Here is a 22,892-nt window from a genome sequence, read left to right on the forward strand (position 1 = left end):
CATGGCATGCAGCCTTCCCACCTCCCTGCAGCCATCAATTCATAAGCCAACCAAATGCCATAAATGCACCTCTCAGGTTGTTTGCACTGGGCCCAGAAAGACTAGCCTATCAAAGACAGGCACCTGGATTTGCCCACAGAGGCATCACACAACATGACTACTAAAAACAAACAGAAGAGAACACTGGATAGCCACCCAAAAATCTTAAAACATAAAATTAGAATAAACCTAAAATAGAGACCTAACAGATTCCCACACATGTAAATGCAGGTTGTCTGTTATCCAGTTATCACTGCAACATCTGCACCAGAAGTCCAATAAATTCTTGGGCGAGTGGCAGGAGCAGGGGGCTGTCCTAAGAGCTCAAAGTCATGCCAAACATGCTCCATCTCGTTTGCACTGGTTACTCGGGTAAGTGGAGAATGGAAGGTTCTTTTAGATAATCTGAGCATTTCTGAAGTCCTTACCCCTCTTCTCCTTTCCTGAAAGCCGTCCCACCCTATCCCCACCTTCACTGTCTGCTCTTCGTCTCTGCCCCAGTCTCCCTGGGCAGCCCAGTGTGGCTGCACAACTCCACGTGGCTAAGCTCATTAATATGAGAGACTGAGATTATATTTGGAGTTGTATGGTCTGAATGCTATGTCTCCCCCCACCCCAAAAAAACTCATGCTTAATTCCTAACCCCCAAAGATGATGGGGCCTCTGGGAGGTGCTGAGGTAATTGAGGGTAGAGCCCTCACAAATGAGATCAGTGTTCTTTTAAAAGAGACCCCAGATAGGTGCCTGGGTGGCTCAGCTGGTTAAGTGTGTCTGCCTTCAGCTCAGGTCATGGTCTCAGGGTCCTGGGATGGAGCCCTGTACTGGGCTCCCTGCACTGGGCTCCCTGCTCAGCAGGGGAGCGTGCCTCTGCAGGCTTCTCCCCACCCCCAGCTGTGCTCTCGCTCACTCTCTCTCTCAAATGAATAGCTAAAAAAATTTTTAAAGTAAAAATAAAAGAGGGAGATCCCTGGGTGGCTCAGCGGTTTAGCGCCACCTTCGGCCCAGGGTGTGATCCTGGAGACCCAGGATCGAATCCCATGTCAGGCTCCCTGCATGGAGCCTGCTTCTCCCTCTGCCTGTGTCTCTGCCTCTCTCTCTGTCTCTTCTTGAATAAATAAATAAAATATTTTCAAAAAAATAAAGTAAAAATAAAAGAGAAAAGATCCCAGAGATTCCTCTAGTCCCTTCTACCTTGTGGGGACACAGCAAGAAGGCACCAGCTATGAACCAGGAATAGGACCCTCATCAGAATGCCACACACTGCTGGTGCCTTGATTCTAGACTTCCAAAACGGTGAGAAATCCATTTCTGTTGTTTATAAACTACCCAGTCTCTGGTATTTTGTTGGAGCAGCCCAGAGGGACAAAGACAGAAACGAGCAGGATATAAATGCACATATATATTCAAATGAAATGTGTATGGAAGTACTACTCACAGCTCCTTTCAAAGCAAGGATCTGTCTCCTCTTGGGTCTCATTTCCCAAGGGGACAATCCTCTCCTCTCCAGCCTCTGGGGGCCAGAGGCACCTGGGGCAAAAGTCAGAACTGGGAGCTTTTGCCTACACGCCTTCATAACCCCCAGCTCTGGCAGCGATGGGGAAAAGCCATCAACTCCACTTTTTGTTTTATATGGAAATATCATTACTTTATACAGATGTCTCAGGTACAGAAGTTTAATGATTCATGATGTTCTTCAATAATTAGAAATTGAAGCAGTAACCAGAAACAGAAGGTTCAATTATGTAAATAAACAAAAGTATTACCCATTTTATCTTTTGGGGGTTTGTCAGTATATTCTTTGGTATGCATAGGAATACGGGTATTTTTATATCCACTCTCTTGAAAGCATGCTAAAATAGCCCACTCGGAGCCACACTAGTCTTATTGTGTTAAAAATAGCTTTTCACAAGCAGTTTGAGATGTTAAAACCTATTCCTAGGTGTCCCAATTTCACAAGCTTGTGTCAGTACAGATGCCTTTAAAGAAAAAATACTCAGGGCGCCTATGTGGTTCAGTTGGCTATGCATCTGCCTTCGGCTCACTCAGGTCATGATCCCAGGGTCCTGGGATTGAGCCCCGTATGGGGCTCCCTGCTCAGCGGGGAGTCTGCTTCTCTCTTTCCCTCTGCCTGCCGCTCCCCCTGCTTGTGTTCTCTCTCTCTCTCTCTCTCCATGTCAGATAAATAAAATCTCTTTAAAAAAAAAATCTCAAAGACCCTTAGTAATGTACAAATATAAAACTATTATGATATCACACAACCAAAACAAATCTGCACAAATTAAATTATATTTTTGTTTATTCAAACAAAATACAATTCAAATTCACAAAATAAACTTAATATCCAAGGTACTGTTAATTTTGTTTATTCAAACAAAATACAATTTAAATTCACAAAATAAACCTAATATCCAAGGTACTGTTAATTTTGTTTATTCAAACAAAATACAATTTAAATTCACAAAATAAACTTAATATCCAAGGTACTGTTAATTTTGCTGAAACTGAATCACCCTATGTGGTGTGAACAAGAAGACACTGACTCTCACAGTGCAGGTCCTCCTGGTTTCACTGCATACACATTACCTTGTGCAATTTCCTTTTTTTTTTTTTTTTTAAGATTTTATTTATTTATTTGAGAGCAAGAGAGAGAGCACGCACACAAGCAGAGTGGGGAGCAGAAGCAGAGGGAGAAGCAGATGCCCTACTGAGGAGGGAGCCCCATGCAGGGCTCCATCCCAGGACCTTGGGATCATGACCTAAGCCAAAGGCAGACGCTTAACAAAATGAGCCACCCAGGTGCTCCATCCTTGTGCAATTTTCCATGTTCTTTCCTTATTCAGACGATTGCAACACTTCCCTTTGTGCAGTCTGCCATAAAACTACTGGGTCTTCCCGTGGTACAACGGCCTCATTTATGTTCTCACTGTATCTCAGTTTCTTTCCAATAATAGTTCACGATAATTAAAACACAATAATATTACCTGAAACCCAAGTCTTATAAACATAGCCACTGGAACTGAGTGTTGGGACCCAGGGGTCACTCAGGATATACGGATGCTAAATCCCATTTGGTCCCTAACTAGTTGTCACGGAGAGGCTCTCTCTGGGCTAGGCCCCCTTCCATGGCATTACACGGACACAGTTCTGTTCCCACAGAACTTACACACTAGTGGGGAGAGAGAACAAACAAGTAACTCAGGTAGTGACAAGTGCTGTGAAGAAAATGAAGAAGGGCAAGGAGGACACAAGTGGTGGTGAAGATCCATCAGAGCTACAATGACCGAGGAAGGCCCCTCTGAGAGGAGAACATCTGATTTGAAGGCTATGAGGAGAGCTCTGCAAGCCGGGCGAGCACCAGGTAGACAGAACAGCAAGTCTAGAGTTCCCAAAAAAAGGGATGTTTTATTCAAGTCGGAGGATTAACAAGAAAGCCAACCTGGCCGGAACAAATTGAGAGGTGAGCAGGGGACGTAAGGCAGAGGGCAGAGCAGTGGGCAGGAGCCAAATTATGGGGGACCTGAGGGGATCTAAATGGCTCTGGGTCTCATCCCAAGTCAGGTGGTTAGTCAGCAATAGGAGCAAATGTTATTCAAAATCAAGGGCCTGATGAGCTCCCCTAGGAAGTAACACAGATAGAGAGGCTAAGGACTGGGCCCTGGGGCCTTGCTACATGGGGTGCTCCTGGACCAGAGTAACAGCATCATCTGGGAGCCTCACCCAGACCCACTGAATCATTATCTGTATTTGATGAGATCCAGGAGGGCCTAGGCCCCATGCCAGCAACACTGAGGAGAGGGAACAAAGATACCAGAGTAGGGCCAGCCACCAGGGGATGGGAGAAAACCGGGGAGTGTGGTGGCCTACTAGCCCACAGAAGCTGGCATTTCAGAAAGAGAAAGAAAGAGGGTCCAATAAGACGCTGAGAAGCCAGTGAAGACTAGGGTTTGATCCTAGTAGTAGGCAGGACAGAGATCAAAAGTGAAGAGAACTCTGTCACTGACTAGGAAGACAGGGAAGCAAAGGAATGGAGCAAAGACAACTCTTTCAAGGAACGTCAATTATCACAGAAACTAAAATACAAAAATACAGGCAGGCATGGAAACCCGAGATGCCTCCCCTGCCCACCCGACTCCCCTTCCACCCCAGTATGAGGTCTCTGCAGGAGCTGCCCCCAACCCCCAGGAGTGCGTATGGAGTCTGGCAGGGCACCAAAGAAACACAAAATCTGGTCTTGAAGCTCACTCTGAGCCAGACCTCACCTAATTTTGAGGAATGTTACTCTTCTCCCTCCCTCTGGCAGTGGCCTACTGTCCTGGTTGCAGCCCAGCCTCCATGGGTGTGCTGGAGCCCAGCCGCAGAAGAGGTACAGTCTGCATTTCATTTGGATCAACGGCAAAAGCACATGGAAATACCTTTCCACCTTGGAAATGCCAGAGAAGACATAAGCAAATCCAACTTAAAAGAATCCAAAAGGGAAAAAGTCATTCCTTCTCCCTCGCCCGTACAGGACTCCTTGACCTACTCATGCCCATGCCCATGCCCACTGGGTCCTACCCCCAGGAGAGAAGAGCCTACAGAGAATCACATTCTCCAAGTAAGGAGGCTTTCGGAGACCATGGAACCCAGCCTGACTTCCATTAGGCAAACCACTTTCAAACTCCTTAGTTCCCAGTGTTTAGACCCAAATCATGGCTCTGGGATGCATTCCCATCCCCATTATCACACTTCTTTTCCCTCAGGAACATGAGAGCAGCAACTCTGGTTCACTTCCCTATGCCTACACGCAGTACTGACATTAGTCCCTCATCTCTGTCTTACCTGTCCCATAACACGCCACATGGAAGTACTTCTTTATATGATAATAATAAAATAATAATAATAATGTAATTAACTCTTAAACACTCACATTCTGCACCAAGCACACTCCTAAATGCTTGTACACTAAACATTAAACTACTTTGAACTGTAATGTCCACAACCAACCTCTGGACATTCGCCCAATGTTGAACATTAACACCCACACTTTAATTTGGGTGGGTAAGTGATGATCTGTATAGAAAAAGACTGAAAGGGGAATATACTTAAAGGTCTTATTTTTCTCCTAGGGGCTCAGTTTAGAAAGGCTCTGTATTAAAACCCAAAGTGTAATTTGTTTTCCTGGCTAGCTCTCCCCAGTTGGAGCTTCCTCTGAGTCACAGCAGTAGAAATCGCAGCGTGAAGCCCTAGCAAGTTTACCCTGTACGCTTTGACTGTCCTGAGGGTGGCAGGAAGCAGACATTCCTATCAAAACAGGTGCCAAGTTGTGAGATGCAACAGGAAATAAAAGTAAGTAACTTTTTAAAAATCCTAGACATGAAAAAGATCACTACAAAGGAAAGAGAAAAAATGAAGAGGAAAAAGGAAGAAACAAATGGAAAACAATGAAAGGAAGTCCCTCCCTGGCAGTTAAGAGGTTTTTGGTGTTTTTTTTTTTTTTTTTTTTTTTAACCTGCCCATCTGTAAGAGTTGAGGGTCACACATTTCCCTGGAGCTTCAGGCTTGTTTTTGTTTCCTAAGCCAGTGACAGCTCCTATGACTTCTCTACTTCTATGGCATGAGCAGAGAGTTGTAAGGCAAAGACACGATCATCTATCTAAGGAGCTAAAAACATTTAACAGTAAAAGTAGAAACATGAAGAACTCACATCAGCATCCCAGAAAAATATCTGCCTCAAGGAAGCCTTGGCCTTTAACAGAGAACTTTTTTACCAATCACTCACATCCACATTGCAATGTTATAGCTTACCAAGCACTTCCAAATTCACAATCTCGGGCAGGGCAGGAGCTGGAGCCCTGCTCAAAGCCATCAGAGAGCCATCAGAGATGCTCTCCAACCCTTCTCCGTCCAGCCCCCGCCCCCCCCCCCCCCATCTCACACAGGCTCAGTATGTTTGGGGAATGGGGTTATGTTTTTCTCCAACTAAGTGATTATAATCTTTCCACTGAGCAACATTCCTTGATCCTAATGCTTCTTTTGGCCAAAAGTGTCCCATCAGAGCATCAGACAATTGCAATAGAGGCTTTACCCTGAAGCTTTCATATGTAAATATACCACTAAGAATGTTACCTGGACCCATCTCCTACCCCGGATCACTGCAGGAATAATAGGGTCCTTTCTCATTTAAAGGTAGAATGGGAATTGAGTTTTAATTTAAGAAAGGGCCCCTCAACAGTGCAGGGATGCCTATCCTTCTATAAGAGGGGTGCATGAATCTGTCTCACAACAAAACACCATATGCTGAGTGGATGAAACGATAGAAATTTATTTCTCACAGTTCTGGAGGCTGGAAGTTTAAGATCAATCAAGGCTCTGACTGACTTGAGTTCCTGATGAGAGCTCCCTTCCTGGCTTGTAGATGGCAGATTTCTACCTGGGTCAACACAAGGCCCTTCCTCAGTGCCTGTGTGCAGAGGGAGATCTCTCTCTCTTCCTTTTCTTCTAAAACCACTAATCCCATGGTGAGGGCCCTACCCTTATGATCTAACCTAATCTAATCCTAATTACTGCTCAAAGGCTCCATCTCCAAATACCATCACATGGAGGGTTAGGACTTTGACATGTGCATTTGGGGAGAATATAAACATTTAGTTCTGCAAATGGGTAGAGACAAAAGGAAGCAGAGAGAGAAAAGATGATGGGAACCCTGTCACCCAGTGGCAAGGACCCCACCAATCATTTGGTAGATAGAATTAAACGCCCCCAAGCTTTTTCCTAACTCTGTTCCCTGACAGCTAAGCCTACATCTCCACATTTTTCTCTCCCAAAGAACCATCAGACTGAAAGAGATCTATCCGTATTGCAAATGCATGAAACAACAGAACGGGGTAAGGAAAAAAGGAAATGTTCTAAGTAACTCTAGAAATGAGTAGAGACCATAAGACCAAAAGCAAAAGGAACTATACACAGGTATTTTAGGGTAGTTGATAAAGTTGTTTCCTACAGAGGGATGGGTTAACAATGCTGAAACCACTACATGTGTATACTAGGACTAGACAAACTGTTAAGTAAATGGATGGCAGATGGTGGGGGCCTTGTTTCTTCTCACTGTTGGAGTGGGAGGCTATAGATTTACAAGAGGAGAAGGCTAGGATGATCTTCTGATGATGGGTTTACACTTGGAGACAAGAGTTTAGCTCAGTATCAATACAGATAGGTCCATATTTATTTTATTAGGCCCATGTTTATTTTTTTTTAAGATTTTATTTATTTATTCATGAGAGAAACACAGAGAGAAAGAGAGGCAGAGACACAGGCAGAGGGAGAAGCAGGCTCCACGCAGGGAGCCCAATATGGGACTCGATCCTGGGTCTCCAGATCATACCCTGGGCTGAAGGCGGCACTAAACTGCTGAGCCACCCGGGCTGCCCTAGGTACATATTTATATATACCATACATACATAGTTTTTCCTTCCTCTGTCAGCCAAGAGGGCTTAGAAGCAACAATATTGCAGTAGCAATGAGCATATCTAACATCCAAATCTTGGTCTATAATGCCAATTAATTCTCTCGTAAAAGGAACCAGGGTTCCTTTAAGAAATGGCTACTTCTAGGACTGGGGCAGGAGACATACCAGAGAGCCTGGAACATCTTGTAGTGCCAGAAAGTAAGGAGGTGCTTTAAAAAATAAAAAACAAAACAAACGACCCACAGTATAATATATAATTAATATATAATTAATGTAATAATGGAGATACATGTAAGAGACATGGAGCTTCCAATGGCCAAAACTAGAACACTTTAAGCAACAAAGAAGTATTAAAACTCAAAATATAAAAATAAATATCTATGAGTACATGTTTATATAAGCAAATGATTAAATAAGTACATAAATCAAGAAAGAGGGACAAATTTCCCATGCAGAAGAATTCTAAATAACTGATTCAGATTATCTGCCTCAAAGGAAGGAGAATATAACTCCTCACTCCCTGAGTATAGGCCGCACACGGTAACTTCCTTCCAGAGAGAACAGTATGGAAAGAAGAAAAAAAGAATAACTTTGCAGTGGAGAAACCTGACAACATGACCTCAGCCAGGTCCACACTTCATCAAGGTCAATAGCAAGTGATAAGTCATATTGATAGTGTTTACTGTGATGAAAATGGCACTTTACCTGTTGTTTTCTTCCCCAAAACTCCTAATACCAGTGTAATCATGAAAAAGCCTAAGACAAATAGCAATAGAAAGGCATCCTATAAAATATCTGACTAGTCCTCCTCAAAACTGTCCACAACATCAGAAACAAAAGTAGTCTCAGGAATTATGTCAGCCCAGAAGAGTCTACAGAGGCATGACAACTACATGTAATATGGTATCCTAGATGTGATCCTTGGACAGAAAAAGGACATTAGGGAAAAAAAAAAAAAAAGAAAAGAAAAGAAAAAGGACATTAGGGGATCCCTGGGTGGCTCAGTGGTTTGGCGCCTGCCTTCGGCCCTGGTTGTGATCCTGGAGTCCCGGGATCAAGTCCCACATCGGGCTCCCTGCATGGAGTCTGTTTCTCCCTCTGCCTGTGTCCCTGTGTCCCTGTGTCTCTGCCTCTCTCTCTCTCTCTCATGAATAAATAAATAAAATCTAAAAAAAAAAAAAAAAAAAAAGATTAAGAAAAAGGGTATTAGATGGGGTGCCTGGGTGGCTCGGTTGGTTAAATGTCTGCCTTTGGCTCAGGTCATGATCTCAGGGTCCTTGGATGGAGCCCCACATCGGGCTCCCAACTTGGTGGGAAGCCTGCTTCTTCTTCCTCTCCCCCTGCCTGCGGCTCCCCCTGCTTGTGTTCTCTTTGTGTCAAATAAGTAAAATCGTTAAAAAGAAAAAGATATTAGATAAAAACCAAGGAAATCTAAAGACAATAATGGACTGTAATAATAATTTATCAAAATTGGTTTTGTAATTGTGACAAACCAAATGTATGATGTTAATAGAGGAAACTGGGTGGGTAGTATATGGAAACTCTCCATACTATCATCACAATCTTGTTATGAATCTAAAACTATTGTAAAATAAAAAGTTGTTGTTGTTGTTTTGTTTTTGTTTTGTTTTTGTTTTTGTTTTTTTAAGTATCATTTAAAAAGAAGCCACCAGGCAGTCAAACCCACTGCTGTGGTCCTTGCGGTCACTCCAGAGCCAACACTTGCAATTCCTGACTCATCTTCCACCTCTAGCCTGTTGGGTGGTCAGAACACAGATACTCCTGTCCTTCAACAAGTTACCAGGCATACCACCCTGGTTAGATCTCAGAGCAGTACTCCTGGATGGTATCTCTGCCAAAAAAGAACAGGGTAAATAATCTTCCAGGACCCAGTGAGCACAGAGCATCCGTCACAGGGACCTGAACAGAAACTCAGCAAGTTCCCGAGCTCAAAGGCTGTGCAAGGTGGAGTGTGAATATGCTCTCCAGCTGGCGACAGTTTCCCAGAAGACAAAGAGAAGAGCAAAATGACTAAAAAACTTGCAAACTGGAGGCGCCTGGGTGGCTCAGTTGGTTGAGTATCTGCCTTCAGCTCAGGTCATGTCCCAGGGTCCTAGGATCCATCACCCCATCAGGCTCCCTGCTCGGCAGCGAGTCTGCTTCTCCCTCTCCCTCTGCCTCTCTTCCAGCTCATGCTCTCTCTTGCTTTCTCTCTCAAAAAAATAAATAGAATTTTTTTAAAAACTTGCAAACTGCATCTTGTGGAGGGGAGAATGAGCATGTGGAAAGCTGGACAAACACTGAAACTATACCTTCCCCAGAGAACACAGCATGGGGGCAGAGTTTAAATGGGGCGTCAAACAAAACCTATTCACCAGTGTTGCTTATGGACGACAGAACTCTGGCCCCTTCCTCCTCCATCTCAGAGCCAAAGAGCTCTCCTAGAGAGAAACATTAATTGAATGAAAAACAGAGGAGCCGTGTTAGTCAAAGAACAGGAGAAATAAAACGGAAGAAAACAGAGAAATAAAAAGAGATTGAGAGCAAGGAAGAAACAGTGGAAAATGAGAGATAAGAGGAAACCAATTATACCGAATAAGATATTAATTAAACTTGCTTGGCCACAGGAAGCCACAGTGACAGGAAGTGCAGACCAGGGTATCATTTGGGCTGAACAGAAGGAGTGGCCAAGTTAAAGCCCCATTTAAAACATTCCTTAATAAGCACCACCTGAGGGACGCCTGGGTGGCTCAATGGTTGGGCCTCTGCCTTCAGCTCAGGGCCCGATCTGAGAATCTCAGGATCAAGTCCCACATTGGGGTCCCTGCAGGGAGCCTGCTTCTCCCCCTGCCTATGTCTCTGCCTCTCTCTATGTGTCTCTCATGAATAAATAAATAAAATCCTTATAAAAAAAAAATTAAATGGCATCTGAGGACTCAGCTGCCCAGCCACGCTCTTCACAGCTGCTCCCCTCTTATAAATGCTTGTCCCTCTGAGACTATCCCTGAGATCTCAGACACCTCGGACTGTCACCTGCCAGAGCCAGACTATCACCACCTTGCTTTGATCTGGACCCAGTGCTGCCAAAGACCTAAGCCACACAGTCAAAGACCATATCTGCCAGGCAGTGACATAGATCCAATCCCAAGGCCCACCAGACACCCCGGCCACATCTCCCTAGACCCTCTTCCAGCTTCCTCCACAGGAGCTATATTTTTTATTTTAAATTAATGTCCACCTCCTCTATGAGACTGCAAGAGACATGAAAACGAGGGCTATACTGGGTTTTGCTCACCATTTTACCCCATTCCCTGTTCTGTTCTGTCAATTGCTCCAGAAGATTCTTCACTATGCCCTTGCCTCAAATCATACACCTAGTGGGTGATAGACATGGGATTTATACCCTGAAGCCTGTGCTCTGAATCACTAAAACCATAGAAACCAAGGAAACACAGGCAATGTGTTGAGAGTTTAGGGGCCAAACAGACTGGACGATGGGTCATGCCTAACAAAATTCAGTTTAACAGAGAGAATCAAAGGCCCTGAAGAAACCGACTGTTTGACTCCACAATGGCTAAGGCACAGAAGCAAATCTTGTTTTTTTGTGTGTTTTGTTTTGTTTTGTTTTTGCAAATCTTGTTTTTTAAGGAAAAAAAAAGAGTTGGGGCATCATAGCTGATAACAAGCTCACCGTGAGACAGAGGATGGTCAATGAGCACAATGATCTCTGGGAATTATACATCCAGATTCAGCAGGGCAGTAACATTGTAGACTCCCCTGAAACCAAGAACAGCTACCAACTATTTCAGAAGTGTGTCTTCCTCCCCAAGCACACAGCCTCAGGGGAATATGTAGGGAGTCCCAAGGACAAAAGAGCCCAGTAATCACATTAGCCAAATGAACCCTGCTGATTGGTGTGTTAGATCCCTCTCCCTGATAAGTTAGGGAGCCCCCTCTCCTTGGGGTGGATCAGCAAGAGTCTGGCTTGCGCGGACAGGATGATTTCAGGACCGAGAAGCTAAAAGCAGGCACTGGGTACAGGGGAGGAGTACAAGGCTGAGAACAGGATAAACTGTCTTCAAACATAAATACCAGAAGGGCTGCCATGTGAAAAGGGATTAGACTTTCCCTGCGTGGCTCCAAAGGTTAGAACGAGGAATAATGACTAAATGGGCCAGGGACGCAAATCCAATCTAAGGGGAAAGTCTTCTAACAGTTAGAGATGCCTAATGATAAAATTAGGCTGTTCTGGGAGACAGTGAGATCCCCATCAGTGGAGGAAGGCAAATAGGGCGGGGCTGCCCATTCATTCACAGGCAGGATTGAGAAGGAACTCCAGCATCAGCCCCTCAGCAAGGGCAGGTTCTTCCAAATCTGAGAAGCAATGATCTCATCTCATATTTACTCAGTGACAACTATCCACTTACATATACAGAGAAAATATCAACATGATCACACAAAAATAAGAAGCAAGGAAGTAAGTACAGCAGGGAACAGTCTTAAGGACAAAAGAGGGTAAGAGGACAACCAAAGGGTAAAGTTTTCTCCAGATCTTATTCTGCATTTTTATCTGAACACTGACTTGAAAATAACAGTCCCTATAGGATGCCTGGGTGGCTCAGTGGTTGAGCAGCTGCCTTCCGCTCAGGGGTGATCCCAAGGTCCTGGGATCAAGTCCCGCATTGGGCTCCCCACAGGGAGTCTGCTTCTCCCTCTGCCTATGTTTCTGCCTCTCTATCTCTCTCTCTCTCTCTGCCTCTCATGAATAAGTAAGTAAAATCAGAAAGAAAGAAAGAAAGAAAGAAAGAAAGAAAGAAAGAAAGAAAGAAAGAAAGAAAGAAAGAAAGAAAAAGAAAGAAAGAAAGAAAAAAGTCCCTTGACCGGAGGGAAGCTGCCCCTGCCTGCAGCTGGGGTGTGGGTGTTCTGGACCACCAACACATGCACCGCTGAGGCACTCTAGCCTGGACTGGAAGTGAAGGAGAATTACTTCAGGCACTTCCTTGACATCAGGCGTATCCCCAAACCCTCATCATCAGTTGGCTGCCCTCTTGACAGAGGAAGGAAGTCAAAGGAAAACTGAGGACATCACATTAAAAGGCTATGAGCATCAAGGGGCCACTGACAGCGAACACAGGAAAAATATGAGCCTTGATGGACTTTTCAAAGAAGCACTTGGCACTCAGAGTTTGCAGTATCTGTTCTTGCAGTACTAAGAGAGAGGTGGAACCCAGCATGAAGACTCCTCTCGGGAAAGTACTGCAAGATACTAAGAAACTCCCTATAGAAGCTGAGTCAAAGGCCAATAAAATCATTCTCATCAAAGAAGAGAATGGAAAAAAAAAAAAAGGCGTGAAAGCTGCTCAGGCCATGGCAGGGAGGCCGGAAAAGCCCAACTGTAAGCTCCCTGAGGACAAGGACGGCAGGTGTGGTCTCGCCTTCCCAAACCACAGAGAGCACAGCTGGGGTAAGAAGGAACCCGTGAACGAATGCCCAGGCAGCACTGACTGAGGCCACAGAGGGCGAAGACACAGACTGCAGACAGCCCCAGAGGACTCTAGATTCTACTAAGCAGTCAGAAACCGGCTCCTATCAGAAAAATCTGAATGTACAGATGGAGCGCCTGCCTATGGCACACTTCTGTAATATTTTGACATCGAGAAAAACATTGCCAATGGCACCATGCAATATGGTATAAATCTGACACACATATTAGTAAACTCTTTCAACTCTTTTTTTTTTTCACATGGTCTTTGTGGTACAGTGATTTGTGTTCTCTAAGCTGTTCTAGCTTATTTTCAGGCTCCTGTATCAAAAACAAAACTACTGATGTCCTATCATTTTCAGGTAAATTTGATTTTCTCCACTGAATCTGAAATGACACAAACATGATAAACTTCACTCTTAGGGAAAAAAAAAAAAAAAAGGAGGGAGGGAACGCCTGAGTGGCTCAGGGGTTGAGCGTCTGCCTTCAGCTCAGGGCGTGACCCTGGAGTGCGGAGTGCAGGGATCGAGTCCCACATCAGGCTCCCTGCATGGAGCCTGCTTCTCCCTCCGCCTCTCTCTGTGTGTCTCTCATGAATAAATACATGAAATCTTTAAAAAAAAAAAAGAGAGAGAGAGAGAAAGAGAGAAAGAAAGATTGCATTTTATCTTTTCAGCAAAGGAGAAGAGAAACTAAAGCCACACACGTGCATCATGTTTAATACAAGAATTGAAGGGGACCCTCATAAGCCATGATAAAATTAGGGAGCAGAGGTTTAATATTTTGAAAAAGCAGTTTTGCTAGGTTCTATTTTTGGTTTTTGCAGGTCTTTAACAAATAATATAGCAACAGATATATTTGGATTGTATTTATTTTTTCCTCTCTCTCTTTTAGTCATTATTTAAGTTTATTTATTTATTCATGAGAGATACAGGGCAGGGGCAGAGACACAGGCAGAGGGAAAAGCAGGCTCCATGCAGGGAGCCCGATGTAGGATTCCATCCCAGGGCTCCAGGATCAGGCCCCAGGCCGAAGGCAGGCGCTAAACCGCTGAGCCACCCAGGGATCCCCTCAGTCATTATTATGAACCTTCATATTCCAATCCTCCCATCCCAAAGCGCGCGCGCGCGCACACACACACACACTGGCATTTTGCAGACATGATCAAAAAGAGAGAGGAGGTGATGCCAAGATCCCCAAATCCCCCTCCATCTATTGACCAAACCAGCTGCAGGTAGTAGAAGAGAAAGAAGATGGCTATCTGCCCAAGGGACCAAGTGCCATTCAGGTCATAAGCAGAAAGCCAAGGTTCCTATCCAGTGGTGATAGAGACATGTCCCACATCAACAATGTGGAAAGATTGACAATTTACTGAGTGCTCACTATGGGTCAGGCACTACTTAGGGCATTCTACCTAGGTTCACATTTAACCTTCCTAACATTCTTGTCAAATAGGAATACTGGCTTCCAAGATGGTGGACCTACTGGGCTCCATCCTGAGCTCCATGGAGAAGCAACCCAACCTCAGTGACCAGGAGTCTTGGCACAAGGCCTGGGAGTAAGCCACCACATGAAGATATTACAGGATCAAGAGAAACAACAAATAAAAAGATGGAGAAAGAGGTGTCAGATTCTATCCAAGACAGTGGGCAGATCAAGAAAAAGTCAACTGATAAACAAGATAGAGAGGAGCATCCAAGATGATATGGTGGAAGTAGCTGGCCTGACATCCTTCTCCTTCAGGGAAGATGATGAGTGTCACTATGTCATGATCTCCTACCATCAATGGGGAGGAGTGAGACCTGCAGAAGGCTGAGGAGAAACAGAAGCTGAAGGAGCTGACCCAGAGGCAAAAGAAGGAGGCAGCCCAGCAGGGGCCAATGGTGATGAGCCCCGCTAGTGAATACAAGGACAAGTATAGCCATCTCATTGGCAATGGGACAGCCAAGGATGTGGCCCACATGCTACAGGCCAATAAGACCTCTGACCGTGTGCCCAAGGCCAACTACAGCTCCATCAAAAAGGTCCTGAATGAGATCTAGGCCAAGAAGTGTTGGTGGCAGAGCCAGGAAGAGTTGCCACCCACCTCCTCTGCACCCTACCTCCCTTGGACAGGTCAGGGGTGAGGGAAGGACAAGGGTGCTATTAGAACCCATCCTGCACTTCCTTTCCAACCAGGGCCCGGCAGAATGGCTCCCGCAAAGAAGGGTGGCGAGAAGAAGAAGGGCCCTTCTGCCATCAACGAGGTAGTGACCAGAGAATACACCATCAACACCCACAAACGTATCCATGGAGTGGGTTTCAAGAAGCGTGCCCCTTGGGCACTCCAAGAGATCCGGAAATTTGCCATGAAGGAGATGGGAACTCCAGATGTGCACATTGACACCAGGCTCAACAAAGCTGTCTGGGCCAAAGGAATAAGGAATGTTCCATACCGTATCCGTGTGCGGTTGTCCAGAAAACATAACGAGGATGAAGATTCACCAAACAAGCTCTACACGCTGGTGACCTACGTACCTGTCACCACTTTCAAAAATCTATAGACTGTTAATGTGGATGAGAACTAATCGCTGATTGTCAAATAAAGGTATAAAACTGCAAAAAAAAAAAAAAAAAAAAAAAGAACCCGTCCTGCAGCCCCACCTCTACACCACCTCCTAACAGCAGTCACTCACGTAGGGGGAGGCAGGTGTTGGATTTGTCACTGTTGGAGCTCAGATATGGATGTGGTACGTATGCTTGTGTGCATGTGTGAGTGTAAATGCTCAGGTGGGTATTTAATGTATATTATTCTTTTTCCTTTGAATTCTTCCCCATCTGGCTGGGATTATTTTACATTCAATAAACACTGTTGGACAAGCAACCCACCTCAAGAAAAAAAACATTGGGGGAAAACTGAAGAACAAGGAGCTTCAGTAATTTGGAAGAGGTTATAAGCTAACAGATAATTCTGGATTCTGAGCACATCTGGCCCATCCCACTCCAAGTCCCTGTTTGTCCACTTCACTAGATCATGCTACCACCTGAGCATGTAGTCCTCACATTGCAAACGGGGATCCCCCAACTCAGGCATGACTCTACTTCCCTGAAGTGGGGACCTCTTGCTGATGAGGACCCCAAACCATCTTAGCTAAAATACCTTCTGGGCTGATGGTTTGCACTTTTAATCTTCCAGAATGGAGGGAATTATTGCCACCTGCCAAGGTGGTAAAGGCCAACACCCTAACACAGGGCAGCATACACTAAAGAAGCTCCATCGGGAACTTTTCTATTCCTAATTCTCTTCTAGTAGTTTTGTTTTTCTAAACCAAACAACATTTTATTGGGACTTCTCTACATTTTTCTCCTATTTAGAAAAACAACTCCCTGGTTAGACTCAACTTAGAGCCGTGCCTATTCTTGTTGTAGTAGCTTCAGATTATCTAACAGCACTAAAAGGTCCTGGGACCATTTGATCCTTTCTTAAAATTCCTAAGGGAACATCTGCCATTGGCTCAGGTCATGATCCCAGAGTCCTGGGATGGAATCCCACATGGGGCTCCCCACAGGGAGCCTGCTTCTCCCTCTGCCTATGTCTCAACTTCTCTGTGTCTCTTATGAATAAATAGAAAAAAAAATTTCCTGACTAAGCACAGGACATGGCATTATTGTCAACCCCACCCTCTCTCAGCAACCTGGAAGCATCCTAGATTCTTCCTCTCCCTTTGGTACCACACCAGTTGGTAATTGCTTCTTGCTGACCCTACCTCTGAGAACATCCCAGCTGTTCTTCTCCGTTCCTAGGCTGGCATCCTAATTTGCGCCTGGTCTTACTTGCACGTCAGCAATAGTTTCCTAAATTCTCTCTCAGCCACCAGTCTTGTTTTCCTCCAATCCATTCTCCACATGACCTTTATCTTTTCAAGTGTGACCTTTCCAATTCGTCCACTCGTGTGTACTTCAGCTTAAAAATCATTAATTGGTTTCTTCCTTTGCACTCCTTAGCATGGTGTACAAGACAAGGCCCCTGACAATCTCGGGCCACCTGAGATGCCCCCATGCAGGACTGAGGGTTCTCGAAAGACACCATGCTCCTTGGCTTCCATGAGCTTGCCTGGCAACCACTATTCTCAGGCCTTACCTTCCCTGACTCCCCTGACCAAGCTTCCCTCTTTTTGTCATCCCTCAACCCTTCCCCAGACCTGTCCTGGTGCTATCTAGGCCCCCCTCACTGCCATGCCCTCTGACTTCTCTACCACCCCATTACAGACTGCGGGCTCCTGGGGGACAGGGCTGCCTCTCAAACTCCACAATATTTAATTCCCAATGGCCCTCAGTGAATGCACACAACAACAGGGACGTGGAGGCTCAATGACAATCTCTCAAGAGTACACCCCTCATGAAGATGGAGCCTAGGAAGGTCCTGCGCTGACTGGTGAGGAAATGCCTCCTATAGAAGCTTAGCCCTGGGAGGATGCCCAACCTTTGCTTCGGAGCTTGAAAGTCTCATTTCTGAATAATCAGTTCTGTGAGCCCAAAGGGAACAACTGGACAGTCCTTATTTGAAAAAAGAGATTCACCTCTGAGTGAGGCACGCAGGACAAAGGTCTCCATCAAAGGAATGAGTTCAGCTTATGAATCATCCCTGACATTTTGAGGACTCAGAGAAACCCAACTCTGTTTTCCTTTTACCAAAATAAACATAAAACAGGGTGTGCTCCATCCTCAGTTGCTTTTGGGAAACAACTTCTTGGAATGAACTATTTGCTTCCTGAGAATCCCACCTGCTGTAAGATTTCAGCAGCACACAGATATATAACCAGGCCACTTAGCTGCCACCCCACCCTCTCGGCTCCATGCCTTTTGAAGATACTGAACAGAATAATGATGCTTTCAGATGTGGAACTGTCAGAACCCGTTTTTTGAACTTAAACATTTAAATATCATCAAAAGGAGACCACTGTTTTCAAGAACAAAAAGGCTACATGTTATTCTAATGAGCTTTGTGATAAGAAACCTCATCCACACTAGGCCTACTTTTCAGAATTACTTCCTTGGAGATGTTTTTGGGTGTAAGACTAGAAGCAATTCAGGAAATAAAACAGATGAGAAATCTTCTCCGCCCCCCTCCCACCTCATATTTGCTAAAAACAAAGGAAAAAAATAGACCTGGGCATCGGGTAAGTTACAGCAAGTAAGTCAAGTACTCCCATACATGCTAAAACTTAGCTCTTGCTGCCAAATGTCTTGAACCTCCTCATGTACACAGGAAGCCATTCTGGTCACCCCCCTCCAAAGAGCAGGGCCAAATGACAAGGCTCTGCCATCAGTAGTCAAATGATCCAACGTCCCAATTCTACCCCGACAGGTACTCGAAAACTCTAGTCAAAAAGACAGATGGGGGGCAGCCCAGGTAGCTCAGGGGTTTAGGGCCACTTTCAGCCCAGGGCGTGATCCTGGAGACCCAGGATTGAGTCTCAGTCAGGCTCCTTGCAAGAAGCCTGCTTCTCCCTCTGCCTGTGTCTCTGTCTCTGTCTCTCTTTCTCATGAATAAATAAAATCTTAAAAAAAAAAAAAAAAAAAAGACAGATGGGGCAGTCCCAGTGGCTCAGCGGTTTAGCGCCACCTTCAGCCCAGGGCCTGAAAGATTAAAAATCGTTAAAGATTTTTAATAAAATCTTTAAAAAAAAAAAAAAAAAAACAGATGACCCAACCTTCCAAGTGGCCTGTGTACCGACCGGGAGTAAGACAATAATCTCCAGTGTCAATTAGCACAGTAAGGGGCAGCCCAGGTGGCTCTGCGGTTTGGTGCCACCTTCGGTCCAGGGCCTGATCCTGTGGACCCGGGATCGAGTCCCACGTATGGAGCCTGCTTCTCCCTCTGCCTGTGTCTCCGCCTCTCTCTGTCTCTAATGAATAAATAAATAAAATCTTTATAAAAAAAAAAATAGCACAGTAAGCACTGAGTTACTATTTGTGAAGTAGTCAATATTTTGATAGATAAATGCAAGAAAAAGCATTTGTTTCAGAACGTACTCCGAGCACAGCACTATCAATAACTGACCATTAGCTCAGTATGGATACTAAAAATTTTCTGGATTTACATAGCACTTTCATGTCACTTTCCCACTGTGTTGTCATGGGTTTAGTTGACACTTTTAATAATTTATTTATTTTATATAGAGAAAGAGAGCACAAGTAGGGGGAGCAGGAAAGAAGCAGGCTCCCCAAAAAGAGCAGGGAGCCCAACACAAGGCTCGATCCCAAGACCTGAGCTAAAGGCATATGCTTAACTGACTGAGTCACCCAGGCGCCCCTAATCGACATTTTATTTATTTATTTTGAAGATTTTATTTATTTATTCATGAGAGACACAGAGAGAGAGAGAGAGAGAGAGAGGCGGAGACAGGCAGAGGGGGAAGCAGGCTTCATGCAGGGAGCCCGATGTGGGACTCCATCCCAGGACCCCAGGATCACGCCCTGGGCTGAAGGCGGTGCTAAACGCTGAGCCACCGGCTGTCCCCTAATCGACATTTTTTTTTTTTTTTGACATTTTAAAACACACTTTTAAAACGGGCAGGCATCTGGTCTCCTGGGTACTCACTGTAGGCTTGTTGTTCCTACCTTACAGGTCCTACCTCTGTCATGCCCCTGCTCTTCCATGTCACTAGGCACTGCCACTGGCAATGACTGCAGAACAAGTCCACAGGAAGTCCTGGGCTTTCTGTAATTCCACAGAGAGTTCTAGGCTGTCCACCTCCTTCCTTCTCAAACCCTTCATTGGCTTCCCACTGCCATCACAACAAATGCCTTAAGATGACCAGCAAAATCCAGCATGTTCTGCACCCCCAACCCTATCACCTCCCAGAATGCTCTCATCTTCCCCACTGCCCCTGCTGTTCCCAGAACACACCGTAGGGTCATAATGTCCCCCTCTCCTGTCTCCTTTTCCCAGTGTTCTTCTCTGATAGCCATGCTCCAGCCTCAACTTCTTGTTGACTATCTCACAGGAAAGACCATCCCCATAAAGTAATATTCTCCCCAACCCCCACCATCTTCACAACCCACCTTATCTCACCAAATTGTCCTTCTGAGGGCTTATCACCCACTGATAAGCCTTTATTTGTGTGTTTATTGGCTTTTCTCCCAGTAGATCTCCCCCACCTGAATACAAGCCACCAGGAGTAGGGTCTTTGCTCTGCTAAGGCTACCACCAAATCTTTAGGGTTAATGTAGGGTCTGATGAAAGACTCCTAACACAGGGAAATGAATAAAGGATAGTGGAAGGGGAGGTGGGCAGGGGGATGGGATGACTGTGTAACGGGCACTGAGGAAGGCACTTGATGGGATGAGCACTGGGTATTATACTATATGTTGGCAAATCGAACTTCAATAATATGTATATGAATGTAGGGTCTGGCACATGGATGTAAATATGGCATTTGGTAAATATCTGTATTGAATGAATAAAAAGCATTTGTATTAAATGTAAAATGAATCCCCGCAGGGTTAAGTAGGTCCAATGCCTTTTAAGAGCTTTCAGGTCTTCTCAAAACCCTGGGGAATGAGGCAACCTCTGGGCTGGGGGCAGGGAGCAAGTACAGAAAAAGTCAGATTAATAAGCCAGCTTGTCATGGAGCCCCATCCCCTCTCCCCTCCCCCACTTAATGAGTTCACCACCTACCCTGCAAGAGAAAGGAACTGAAGACTGTACAATGCTGCATAAAACAGAGAACCCAGGAGAGAGTCCAGACAGGAAGATTTAGAAAGGGAAAGCCTTACCTGGGAGCAGGAAAAGCAAAGGTCACATCTCCCAAATCTGAAGCAGGGCCAAATGGCCACCCAAAGTCAGTGGCACAGGAACGTGTGATACACCAGCCTGAGTATGAGAAAGAGGGTCCACCCCCGAGACAGTGCAAGCAGTGAGGCTGATGTCACCACTGACACTGGAGGTCATGGGACGGGCCAAGTGAAAAACAGAGCCATCAATTTCATAACTAATACTGACATAGCATTTGACCACACGACTTTATTGATTCGCATAAAAAGACAGGGAGGTGGGCTGCACAATTTTACAGGCAAGGAAACTGAGGCAGGCAAGGAAACAAAAGACAAGTGATTTCTTGCCTCAGACCACACGGCAAGCACGCAGAGGTGGATATTCAGGGGTCTCAGGGCTCCAAGGACTCTCAGCTTTTGTAACCCCTCAAATCCAGATAAGCAATCCCTGAGTCCCCGTCAGTGTGATTAACAGGACTTCTTCCACGTTATACTAACAACTATTTATTCAAAAACAAGATGCCGCTCCTGAAATCTCCCAGGGATTTACTCAATAATCTCTTGACTTGAAAGAAATCTGGTCTTCTCTAAGCCTTCCTCGGTGCTTGAATGCTGAAGAGACCAGAGAGAAGTCAGACCAGGCTTCTAAGACCACTCGCTCAGGCTCCGCAAAACCACAGCCAAGAGGTAGCAACAGCAGAATTGATTGAACAAAACTGCCCCTGGCAGCATTTCTATGTAAAAATGCACCATCTGCAAAAACTTGCTATAAAGGCCTAGGTTTCCCAAAAAGACCTTCAAAATATCAGTACCATAGCTCTCATAGAAACTTTGTCTCTGAAAATCCAGGACAGGTTCATTGGATTTATTAGAACTGCATTCTTTCCTTGAAAATATCTCACATGCTACTAAAAGTGAAAAATCTTTCGTGTTCATAAATCCATGAAGATGCTGTCCGGCTTCTGCCACCAGCTGGTAAATGCAAAATTGAAAAGCAACAAAGGGGGATCTGCCCCAGAGTTTCGAGACATCCGAAGCCAAGGCCCTCCAAACTGAGGATGGAGGAGGCTGCAGAGCTCCCAGGTTCTCCTGGGCATGGCGAGTAAGGACAAGCAAAGGGCACCTTGAGAAAGTACCTTGAGGGAAGAGACATGTCCAACATTGAAATCAACACCTCACACTGCACTGGAGGGAGATGAGAAGTCAAGGCAGACCGCAGAGCACTGGCCTAAGGCACCCCTGGACAGCAAACCCATCTCAGCTCTGGGTGCCAAGCGGAGCTGTAGGAGCCCCTCTTTCCTCCAGAGAAGCCTCGGAAGGGGAAGGGGTGGATAACTGGGCTCCGAGCTATGCATCTGTCTTCTAGAAAGGCTGGGGTAACCCACAGCTGTGGCAAAGAAAGGCGGCCCCCAGGACAGAGAGGGGTGTCTCTCTAGACACAGACACTAAAACCCACTGGCCATTTTCTCGGGCTATTTCTTTCCTCCTGCGCCACGTCACCTCCATCTATTTAGATTGAGTATTCGCCAGCTTGTCTCCAGCCAGCCAGATGTTGCCTTTCAAGGATTGCGTATTTCTATAATTATTTCCAGGAGAAGCAAACACTTTTGAACAACACTGGGGTTTGCCGTGGAATTCACTTCTTCCCACAAAGGGGTGTGGGTCAGCCTCGGCCCCCCACTCTCAGAGGGCAAACAGTAGGCCGTCCAAATCAACGCAGTCAATGAAACCCATTCTGAAATAAACTCCTTGGTAGCAGTGAAGAGTTCATTTATCTCCTGGCTTTTGCTTTCTGTTATAGGGGTTTTGTTTTTTCTTTTTAACCCCATATTTCTTCGAAAGGAGCGCTCCCTGTTAAGGAAGAGCTTTAAATGCATTGCCATTAGGCCATACTTGCAAAAACAATCTCATTTTCTTAGCAGCAGAATCTTGGCCTAAGCACTTCCAGGAAACCAGCATGTTGTCCTGGGCCCCCGAAGAGGGGTGTGTCAGCCTGGCTGATGAAGCTCAGCATGAGTCAGGGGCAAGTCGGGCTGGCCAAGACCACCTCTGAGGTTGCCACTCAGAAGGCAGATCCCCTTGTCGGTAGCTGGCAATCAGAGCTTCTTAATAGTCACTTTCAAAAGAGTCCCCTAACATCAAGTTCCTGGCAGGCACTGTGGAAAGTAC

At 45.4% G+C, this 22,892-nt stretch overlaps 2 protein-coding genes and 1 pseudogene across 6 annotated transcripts in view; 2 read left to right on the forward strand and 1 right to left on the reverse strand.

Annotated features, from left to right (window-relative positions):
• Positions 1–22,892, reverse strand: part of CGNL1 (cingulin like 1) — a 162,894-nt gene that overhangs the window by 112,490 nt on the left and 27,512 nt on the right. The gene's annotated exons all lie outside the window — the stretch shown is intronic.
• Positions 14,438–15,091, forward strand: LOC121477306 (annotated as a pseudogene).
• Positions 14,992–18,452, forward strand: LOC121484926 (60S ribosomal protein L31-like). The gene has a single exon (XM_041744752.1). It carries the CDS (start codon positions 15,155–15,157, stop codon positions 15,506–15,508), a length of 354 nt encoding a protein of 117 aa, XP_041600686.1. The 5' UTR covers positions 14,992–15,154; the 3' UTR covers positions 15,509–18,452.

This window comes from Vulpes lagopus, chromosome 2, assembly GCF_018345385.1.
Source record: "Vulpes lagopus strain Blue_001 chromosome 2, ASM1834538v1, whole genome shotgun sequence".
Taxonomy (NCBI): domain Eukaryota; kingdom Metazoa; phylum Chordata; class Mammalia; order Carnivora; family Canidae; genus Vulpes; species Vulpes lagopus.

Bases quoted from the DNA above. Each gene is read 5' to 3' on its own strand.
- LOC121484926 (XM_041744752.1), top strand. From the start codon at position 15,155: ATGGCTCCCGCAAAGAAGGGTGGCGAGAAGAAGAAGGGCCCTTCTGCC.